At 35.8% G+C, this 10917-nt stretch overlaps 1 protein-coding gene across 1 annotated transcript; it reads left to right on the top strand.

Moving 5' to 3' along the window:
- Window positions 1-545: 545 nt before the first annotated feature.
- On the top strand, window positions 546-4288 carry LOC100967935 (olfactory receptor 5T2). Its single transcript, XM_003806066.6, has 2 exons — window positions 546-624; window positions 1542-4288. The coding sequence occupies exon 2, from the start codon at window positions 1621-1623 to the stop codon at window positions 2698-2700; it is 1080 nt and encodes a 359-aa protein (XP_003806114.5). The 5' UTR covers window positions 546-624; window positions 1542-1620; the 3' UTR covers window positions 2701-4288.
- Window positions 4289-10917: the final 6629 nt, after the last annotated feature.

Below are 10917 nucleotides of genomic sequence, written 5' to 3'. Positions count from 1 at the left end.
AGAACTAAACACTTCAGTTCTGGACTATTACATATGTGAATCAAGTGTATTCATCAAAATATGATTTATTTAGAGTTATGCCTAAGAATTAAAATCCAACACTTACTAGAAAACAATAAAAAATAGAAAATATTGTATTTGTACTTACAGAGATAAATAAGAGTGCTCCTAATAGAGTATATGCTTTTATTTTTCTTATAGATAAAGATAGTTCAAAGGTCATGAATTTACCAATAAATATCAACAAAGGGCAAAAAAACATTTGACTTATTCATTTATCTGGGGTCTTGTATTTTGAAGTAATAAGGAAAACAATCAATACTTATTTTAAATTTATTTTCTGGCTTTATAATCTAGAAGTCACTTCAGATTGCTACTTATTTTATGTTTCTCTAGATTTAATGGCTTAAAAAATACAAATACATCAAGAATCATGTTTTGCTTTACCTTTATTTCCCTGAGGTCAGCAGAGGGGTAAGAGGAAGAGTGTTCCAGTTGCAGAATGAAGCCATTTATGAGGCCATGAAAAAATGCAAAAATTTCATGTACAATGAGAGAAACCTGGGATTGAATCTTGGCTCTGGAAATTATTAGCTATGAAAGTTGCTATAAAGGTGAAATAAGGTAATGTACAAGAAATGTCTGTTCTTGCAGCAAGTGCTAAATACATGCCTGTTATTTAGCAAACTTAGTGTTTCATTATTACATTCATGATATTTGAAGTTTTCTCCCTTCCATTAAAATTTGATTCATAAAAATAGATTTGCATTAATTTAAAAAGTTGATTATATATTATTAAATCTTCAAGAATCATAGTGATTTTCTCTTTATAACTCTGAATCTTTGACTATGTGCTAATATTAACTTAATTTTTACCCAATATAACTTATTTTGGCATCTAGTAGAAATGCCTGTCTCACAAGAAATTTGGTTGAAGTATCTTATTTGCACAAAGCAAAATTAAGACAATTGTAATGTAGAAAATGGAATCATGGTAATTTGCATGTTTATTTTTGGCACAAAATGATCAAGTAATTCACAAAATTTCTTCATTCTCCAAAGAATAATTCAGAGACATTTGAATGAGCAGATGAAAAAAATCATAATTGTTCATTGGATTTAATCTTGATAGAATACTCTGTAGAACCAACCTAATTCAGCATATTCTATAATCAAAATTATTTTACATATTCTATTTTATTAATGCAATTTTCCTTCAATATTTACTCCAATCTTGTGAACAAACTATTAATGTTCTCATTCTATAGACAAGTAGATATAGCAAATCATTTTGCACAATTGCTACAAGTTCTAAAATTCTGGTATTGTATTCCAATGTTCTGTCCCCTGATACAGTCTCTTGTGTATTTGGATGCCAAAAGATTGTTTAAGCCACTCATTTTTGTGTGTTTTAATATTATTTAATATATAAACAGCTTAATACAATTCAGTGGTAAATTAACCAGTAGACCTGATGATTTTAGAAACAGAATAAGTCCAGCCAACTAATGAACGTCCATTTCTTCCATTTGATTCTGCAGTGAGTGGCATGAACACATGGCTGACCAGTTTGTCACTGTCTTCTGATTCACTACTAGAGAATTATGCACTGCTGAATATATGTCATACAGTATACACAAGAGCACAGTTAACATCCCCTTGAGTCATGGTATTGTTCATTCTTTTTGTCATAATATGAACTGTAACTTTATGCATATCTTCAAGTTTGTTCTAGATTTCAACATGAAGAATGTCACTGAAGTTACCTTATTTGTACTGAAGGGCTTCACAGACAATCTTGAACTGCAGATCATCTTCTTCTTCCTGTTTCTAGCAATCTACCTCTTCACTCTCATGGGAAATTTGGGACTGATTTTACTGGTCATTAGGGATTCCCAGCTCCACAAACCCATGTACTATTTTCTGAGTATGTTGTCTTCTGTGGATGCCTGCTATTCCTCAGTTATTACCCCAAATATGTTAGTAGATTTTACGTCAAAGAATAAATTATTTTCATTCCTTGGATGTGTAGCACAGGTGTTTCTTGCTTGTAGTTTTGGAACCACAGAATGCTTTCTCTTGGCTGCAATGGCTTATGATCGTTATGTAGCCATCTACAACCCTCTCCTGTATTCAGTGAGCATGTCACCCAGAGTCTACCTGCCACTCATCAATGCTTCCTATGTTGCTGGCATTTTACATGCTACTATACATACAGTGGCTACATTTAGCCTATCCTTCTGTGGATCCAATGAAATTAGGCGTGTCTTTTGTGATATCCCTCCTCTCCTTGCTATTTCTTGTTCTGACACTCACACAAACCAGCTTCTACTCTTCTACTTTGTGGGCTCTATTGAGCTGGTCACTATCCTGATTGTTCTGATCTCCTGTGGTTTGATTCTGTTGGCCATTCTGAAGATGTATTCTGCTGAAGGGAGGAGAAAAGTCTTCTCTACATGTGGAGCTCACCTAACTGGAGTGTCAATTTATTATGGGACAATCCTCTTCATGTATGTGAGACCAAGTTCCAGCTATGCTTCGGACCATGACATGATAGTGTCAATATTTTACACCATTGTGATTCCCTCGCTGAATCCCGTCATCTACAGTTTGAGGAACAAAGATGTAAAAGACTCAATGAAAAAAATGTTTGGGAAAAATCAGGTTATCAATAAAGTATATTTTCATACTAAAAAATAAATTTAAAAAAGGTGAGGGTGATACTCTGCACCTCAATACCAAGAATGTGTCATTGTGGTGTTATGATATATGTTGGTTTTCATCCAGGGTTCCTGGCTCATAATTCCCATAGCCTTTGTTACAGTCTTTTGTTATAATGTTGGGTGTTATGCCTCAGGGGCAGGCCTTTTACCTTCTCCTGCCCTCCTTTCACTTGATGTTGATTTGGTGTTGATTTGCATTTTCCTCCTGAGTGGTGATCTTGAGTATCTTTTCATATAGCTGTTGGTCATTTGTATCTCTTCTTTGAAGAAATGTCAATTCATGTCTTTAGCCTGTTTTCAATTGGGTCATTAGGATTTTTTGTTTGTTTGTCGATATAGAGTTGTAGGAGTTTTTAATATATTTTAGAAGTTAAACCCTTATCAGATATATGGTTTGCAAATATTTTCTCCCATTTTGTATACTGTATATACACTGTGTTGATTGTTTCCTTAACTATGCAGAAGTTTTTTAGTTTGATAAATTCCAACTTGTCAATTTTGTTTTTATTTTGCTGTCTGTACTTTTGGTATCATCTTCAAGCAATCATTCCCAAGACTAATGTAATAAAAATTTTCTCTATCTTTTCTCCTAGGAGTTTTGAAGTTTCAGGTCTTATGTTTAATCCATTTTGAGTTGACTTTTGAGTATAATTAGATAAGGGCCCAATTTTATTCTTTTGCGTGTGGATATCCAGTTTTCCCAGAACCATTTGTTGAAGAGACTCTCCTTTACTCTGTGTTAGGAGCCCTGTCGAAGATGTGGACCATATATATGTGGATTTGTTCTTTTGTTCTCTCTCTATCTTCCAGTGGTCTATATGTCAGTCTGTATGTAAGTACCATACAGTTTTGTTTTGTTATTTTTTTGAGGCAGAGTCTCAATGTGTCACCCAGGCTGGAGTGCACTGGTGCAGTGGCCTGATTGTGATTCACTGCAGACAACGTTCTGGATTTAAGAGATCCTCCTGCCTCAGCCTCCCAAAAAGCTGGGACTAGAGGTGCATATCACCATGCCCAGGTAATTTTTATGTTATTTTATTTTTTGTAGAGATGAGATCAAATTATGTTGCCAAGACTGGTTTTGAACTTCTGGCCTCAAGCAATCCACTTTCCTCAGCCTTCCAAATTGCTGGCACTATAGGCGTGAAACACTATGTTTTGTCCTGTGCAGTTTTAATTACTGCAGATTTGTAATATATTTTGAAATTAGAAAATATGGAACCTCCAGTTTTGTTCTTCGTCTTCTAGATTATTTTGACTACTCAGGGTGTTTTGTGGTTCCATGTAAAATTTAGGGCTTTCTTTTTTTCTGTTACTGTAAACCATGTCTTTGGGGTTTTGGAGATTTCATTGAACCTGCAAAGCACTTTGGATAGAATAGGCATTTTAACAATATTAAGTTCTCCAATTCATGAACCTAGGATGACTTTCCATTTGTTATATTCTTGAATTTATTTCACAAATGTTTTGTAGTTTTCAGTCTACACACCTTCCGCCTCCTTAGTTAAGTTTATTCTCTTTTATTCAAAAGCTATATTTATTTTACAGAGAGGGATAATATCCCACTGTATGCATATATCACAATTTGTGTATCCATTTATCTGTTGATGGAAATTTTGACTTTTTTTTTCTTAACCTCTTGGCTAATGTGAGTAGAGCTGCCTCTACATGACTTTGTTTGATTACCTGGGTATATATCTTGTAGTGGAATTGTAGTCATATGGTAATTCTATGTTTAACTTTTTGAGGAACTGCCAAACTGCTTTGTATAGTAGCTTAGTACCTGAATGATTTTACATTTACATTCCCAACAGCAAAGCACGAGGGTATAAGTTTATCCACATCCTCGCCAATGTTTGCTATTTTCTGTCTTCCATTCTGATTTATATGAAGTGGTATTTCATTGTGATTCTCATTTACAATTCTTTAATAACTAATGTTGAGTAACTTTCATGTTTTTATTGGGCATTTGTTTATCTCTCTGAAGAAAATTTTATTCAAGTATTTTTGTCATTTTTAAGTAGACTTCTGAGGTTATTTGACTCCTTATTGTTGAGTTGTGGGAGTTTTTTTATGTATTCTAGTTATCTAATACCTATCAAATGTATTATTTGAAAATTTTCCCTTCCACTTTTTAGGTTGTCTTTTCACTGTCTTTATAATGTCCTTTGATGAAGAAATATTTTTAATTTTGATGAAGCTTGATTTATAAATTTTCTGCTGTTGTTGCTTGTAGCTGGGGTAGCATGTTTAGGAATCTATTGCCAAACACAAAGAAGGTCGTGAAGATTTACACCTATGTTGTCTTCTAAGAGTTTTATCATTTTACTTTTATATTTAGGGTGTTGATTTGAAGTTAATTTTTGTGTATAATTAGATGTAGTGGTTCTTCTTTATTAATTTTTGTGTGGCTATTCAGTTGTCCAGTAGACTAAATGTATTTTTAATTATTGTTCAAAGTAAAATTTTAATGATATTTTATTGCTTCCTTTATTTACCAAAATAGGAGCTTCCTGGAATTATTATAACTGCTAGAGGTGTGAGTGGAAAAATATCCCCAACTTTTTCCTGGCTGTATGAACATTAAATATTTGCAAATGTAAGTACTAACATATATGATAAATAGAAATACCAAAAAATTTTTGTTGCATCTAACAGATTTGAAAATATTGACACTATGTGGCCTAACAATTTCCAAGTGTCATCCAAGTGTACAGACTTGATAGAATATTGTATGAGAGAAAAATGAGGACTAAAAAGATGTGAGTTACATTGTTTCACGTAATATAGAAGACTCAACACAACCAATTTTTTAATCTAGTTTAAATTCATAAACAAATCTATAACAATCAAGATATGTAAATAACAAAATCATATTCTTTGAAGAAAAAATAAGTCAATCAAAAATGATGTAGACATCATAAATTCCCTCACATAAATTTAAAACTACATAAGTAGAAATGATACATAACGTTTATTTACCAAAAATATAATAGTAAATTGATTTATTTTAAAAACTAGACAGAATTTATTAACCTTGAAGACATTGTGTTAAGTAAAATAAGTCCATCACAAAAGGGCCAGTATTCTGTGATGTCACTTATATAAGGTATGCAAAATAATCAAATGCATAAACACAGAGGAGAATGGGGGTTTCCAGGTGCTGGGGCTAGGAAGCAGGAATAAATGGAGAGTTACTATAAAACAGGTATAGCATTTCAGTCATGCCAGTGGATTAAGTTCTAGAGAGGTTCTGTATTTATCTATTTTTTGTTGTTGTTGCCCATATAGGTAAGATTACTGCCATATACACTTACCATTTTTTTATTATTATACTTTAAGTTTTAGGGTACATGTGCACAATGTACAGGTTAGTTACCTATGTATACATGAGCCATGTTGGTGTGCTGCACCCATTAACTCGTCATTTAACATTAGGTATATCTCCTAATGCTATCCCTCCCCATTCCCCCAACCCCACAACAGGCCCCGGTGTGTGATGTTCCCCTTCCTGTGTCCATGTGTTCTCATTGTTCAATTCCCACCAATGAGTGAGAACATGTGGTGTTTGGTTTTTTGTCCTTGCGATAGTTTGCTGAGAATGATGGTTTCCAGCTTCATCCATGACCCTACAAAGGACATGAATTCATCATTTTTTATGGCTGCATAGTATTCCATGGTGTATATGTGCCACATTTTCTTAATCCAGTCTATCATTGTTGGACATTTGAGTTGGTCCAAGTCTTTGCTATTGTGAATAGTGCCACAAAAAACATACGTGTGCATGTGTCTTTATAGCAACATGATTTATAATCCTTTGGGTATATACCCAGTAATGGGATGGCTGAGTCAAATGGTATTTCTAGTTCTAGATCCCTGAGGAATCGCCACACTGACTTCCACAATGGTTGAACTAGTTTACAGTCCCACCAACAGTGTAAAAGTGTTCCTATTTCTCCACATCCTCTCCAGCACCTGTTGTTTCCTGACTTTTTAATGATCGCCATTCTAACTGGTGTGAGATGGTATCTCATTGTGGTTTTGATTTGCATTTCTCTGATAGCCAGTGATGATGAGCCTTTCTTCATGTGTCTTTTGGCTGCATAAATGTCTTCTTTTGAGAAGTGTCTGTTCAAGTCCTTTGCCCACTTTTTGATGGGGTTGTTTGTTTTTTTCTTGTAAATTTGTTTGAGTTCATTGTAGATTCTGTATATTAGCCCTTTGTCAGATGAGTAGATTGCAAAAATGTTCTCCCATTCTGTAGGTTGCCTGTTCACTCTGATGGTAGTTTCTGTTGCTGTGCAGAAGCTCTTTAGTTTAAATAGATCCTATTTGTCAATTTTGGCTTCTGTTGCCATTGCTTTTGGTGTTTTAGACATGAAGTCCTTGCCCATGCCTATGTCCTGAATGGTATTGCCAAGGTTTTCTTCTAGGGTTTTTATGGTTTTAGGTCTAACTTTTAAGTCTTTAATCCATCTTGAATAAATTTTTGTATAAGGTGTAAGGAAGGGATCCAGTTTCAGCTTTCTACATATGGCTAGCCAGTTTTCCCAGCACCATTTATTAAATAGGGAATCCTTTCCCCATTACTTGTTTTTGTCAGGTTTGTCAAAGATCAGATGGTTGTAGATATGCGGCATTATTTCTGAGGGCTCTGCTCTGTTCCATTGGTCTATATCTCTGTTGTGTTACCAGTACCATGCTGTTTTGGTAGCAGTACCATGCTGTTTTGGTTACTGTAGCCTTGTAGTATAGTTTGAAGTCAGGTAGCATGATGCCTCCAGCTTTGTTCTTTTGGCTTAGGATTGACTTGGCAATGTGGGCTCTTTTTTGGTTGCATATGAACTTTAAAGTAGTTTTTTCCAAGTCTTTAAAGAAAGCCATTGGTAGCTTGATGGGGATGGCATTGAATCTATAAATTACCTTGGGCAGTATGGCCATTTTCATGATCTTGATTCTTCTTACCCATGAGCATGGAATGTTCTTCCATTTGTTTGTATTCTCTTTTATTTCATTGAGCAGTGGTTTCTAGTTCTCCTTGAAGAGGTCCTTCACGTTCCTTGTAAGTTGGATTCCTAGGTATTTTATTCTCTTTGAAGCAATTGTGAATGGAAGTTCACTCATGATTTGGCTCTCTGTTTTTGATGTACAAGAATGCTTGTGATTTTTGCACATAGATTTTGTATCCTGAGACTTTGCTGAAGTTGCCTATCAGCTTAAGGAGATTTTGGGCTGAGACGATGGGGTTTTCTAGATCTACAATCATGTCATCTGCAAACAGGGATAATTTGACTTCCTCTTTTCCTAATTGAATACCCTTTATTTCCTTCTCCTGCCTAATTGCCCTGGCCAGAACTTCCAACACTATGTTGAATAGGAGTGGTGAGAGAGGACATCCCTGTCTTGTGCCTGTTTTCAAAGGGAATGCATCCAGTTTTTGCCCATTCAGTATGATATTGGCTGTGGGTTTGTCATAGATAGCTCTTATTATTTTGAGATATGTCCCATCATTACCTAATTTATTGAGAGTTTTTAGCATGAAGTGTTGTTGAGTTTTGTCAAAGGCTTTTTCTGCATCTATTGAGATAATCATATGGTTTTTGTCATTGGTTCTGTTTACATGCTGGATCACGTTTATTGATTTGTGTATGTTGAACCAGCCTTGCATTCCAGGGATGAAGCCCACTTGATCATGGTGGATAAGCTTTTTGATGTGCTGCTGGATTCAGTTTGCCAGTATTTTTTTGAGGATTTTTGCATCGATGTTCATCAGGGATATTGGTCTAAAATTATCTGCTTTTGTTGTGTCTCTGCCAGGCTTTGGTATCAGGATGATGCTGGCCTCATAAAATGAGTTAGGGAGGATTCCCTCTTTTTCTGTTGATTGGAATAGTTTCAGGAGGAATGGTACCAGCTCCTCCTTGTACCTCTGGTAGAATTCGGCTGTTAATCCATCTGGTCCTGGACTTTTTTTGGTGGGTAAGCTATTGATTATTGCCACAATTTCAGCTCCTGTTATTGGTCTATTCAGAGATTCAGCTTCTTCCTGGTTTAGTCTCGGGAGGGTGTATGTGTCGCGGAAGTTATCCATTTCTTCTAGATTTTCTAGTTTATTTGCATAGAGGTGTTTATAGTATTATCTGATGGTAGTTTGTATTTCTGTGGGATCAGTGGTGATATCCCCTTTATCATTTTTTATTGCATCTATTTGCTTCTTCTCTCTTTTCTTCTTTATTAGTCTTGCTAGCGGTCTATCAATTTTGTTGATCTTTTCAAAAAACAAGCTCCTGGATTCATTGATTTTTTTGAAGAGGTTTTTGAAGGGTTTATTTCCTTCAGTTCTACTCTGATCTTAGTTATTTCTTGCCTTCTGCTAGCTTTTGAATGTGTTTGCTCTTGCTTCTCTAGTTCTTTTGATTGTGATGTTAGGGTGTCAATTTTAGATCTTTCCTGCTTTCTCTTATGGGCATTTAGTGCTATAAATTTCCCTCTACACACTGCTTTGAATGTGTCCCAGAGATTCTGGTATGTTGTGTCTTTGTTCCTGTTGGTTTCAAAGACCATCTTTATTTCTGCCTTCATTTCATTATGTACCCAGTAGTCATTCAGGAGCAGGTTGTTCAGTTTCCATGTAGTTGGGCAGTTTTGAGTGAGTTTCTTAATCCTGAGTTCTAGTTTGATTGCACTGTGATCAGAGAGAAAGTTTGTTATAATTTCTGTTCTTTTACATTTGCTGAGGAGTGCTTTACTTCCAACTATGTGGTTAATTTTGGAATAGGTGTGGTGTGGTGCTGAGAAGAATGTCTATTCTGTTGATTTGGGGTGGAGAGTTCTGTAGATGTCTATTAGGTCTGCTTGGTGCAGAGCTGAGTTCAATTCCTGGATATCCTTGTTAACTTTCTGTCTCATTGATCTGTCTAATGTTGACAGTGGGGTGTTAAAGTCTCCCATTATTATTGTGTGGGAGTCTAAGTCTCTTTCTAGGTCGCTAAGGACTTGCTTTATGAATCTGGGTATCCTTGTATTGGGTGCATATATATTTAGGATAGTTAGCTCTTCTTGTTGAATTGATCCCTTTACCATTATGTAATGGCCTTCTTTGTCTCTTTTGATCTTTGTTGGTTTAAAGTCTGTTTTATCAGAGACTAGAATTGCAGCCCCTACCTCTTTTTGTTTTCCATTTGCTTGGTAGATCTTCCTCCATCCCTTTATTTTGAGCCTATGTGTGTCTCTGAACGTGAGATGGGTTTCCTAAATACAGTGCACTGATGGGTCTTGACTCTTTATCCAATTTGCCAGTCTGTGTCTTTTAATTGGAGCATTTAGCCCATTTACATTTAAGGTTAATATTGTTATGTGTGAATTTGACCCTGTCATTATGATGTTAGCTAGTAATTTTGCTCATTAGTTGATGCAGTTTCTTCCTAGCCTTGATGGTCTTTCCAATTTGGCATGTTTTTGCAGTGGCTGGTACTGGTTGTTCCTTTCCATGTTTAGTGCTTCCTTCAGGAGCTCTTTTAGGGCAGGCCTGATGGTGACAAAATCTCTCAGCATTTGCTTGTCTGTAAAGGATTTTAATTTCTTCTTCACTTATGAAGCTTAGTTTGGCTGGATATGAAATTCTGAGTTGAAAATTCTTTTCTTTAAGAATGTTGAATATTGGCCCCCACTCTCTTCTGGCTTCTAGAGTTTCTGCTGAGAGATCCGCTGTTAGTCTGATGGGCTTCCCTTTGTGGGTAGCCCAACCTTTCTCTCTGGCTGCCTTTAACATTTTTTCCTTCATTTCAACTTTGGTGAATCTGACAATTATGTGTCTTGGAGTTGCTCTTCTCGAGGAGTATCTTTGTGGCATTCTCTGTATTTCCTGAATTTGAATGTTTGCCTGCCTTGCTAGATTGGGGAAGTTCTCCTGGATAATATCCTGCAGAGTGTTTTCCAACTTGGTTCCTTTCCCCCCGTCACTTTCAGGTACACCAGACGGAGCTTTGGTCTTTTCACATAGTCCCATATTTCTTGGAGGCTTTGTTCATTTCTTATCATTCTTTTTTCTCTAAACTTCTCTTCTCACTTCATTTCATTCATTTCGTCTTCCATCGCTGATACCCATCCTTCCAGTTGATTGAATCGGCTACTGAGGGTTGTGCATTCAGCATGTAGTTCTCATGCCTTGGTTTTCAGCTCCATCAGGTCCTTT

The sequence above is a fragment of the Pan paniscus genome, chromosome 9 (assembly GCF_029289425.2).
Source record: "Pan paniscus chromosome 9, NHGRI_mPanPan1-v2.0_pri, whole genome shotgun sequence".
Taxonomy (NCBI): domain Eukaryota; kingdom Metazoa; phylum Chordata; class Mammalia; order Primates; family Hominidae; genus Pan; species Pan paniscus.
The sequence above is the reverse complement of the archived record's forward strand: the minus strand, read 5'-3'. Positions and strand labels throughout refer to the sequence as shown.

What these genes read in the sequence shown, in the direction of transcription:
- LOC100967935 (XM_003806066.6), top strand. Translation starts at nt 1,621, where the DNA reads ATGTCATACAGTATACACAAGAGCACAGTTAACATCCCCTTGAGTCAT.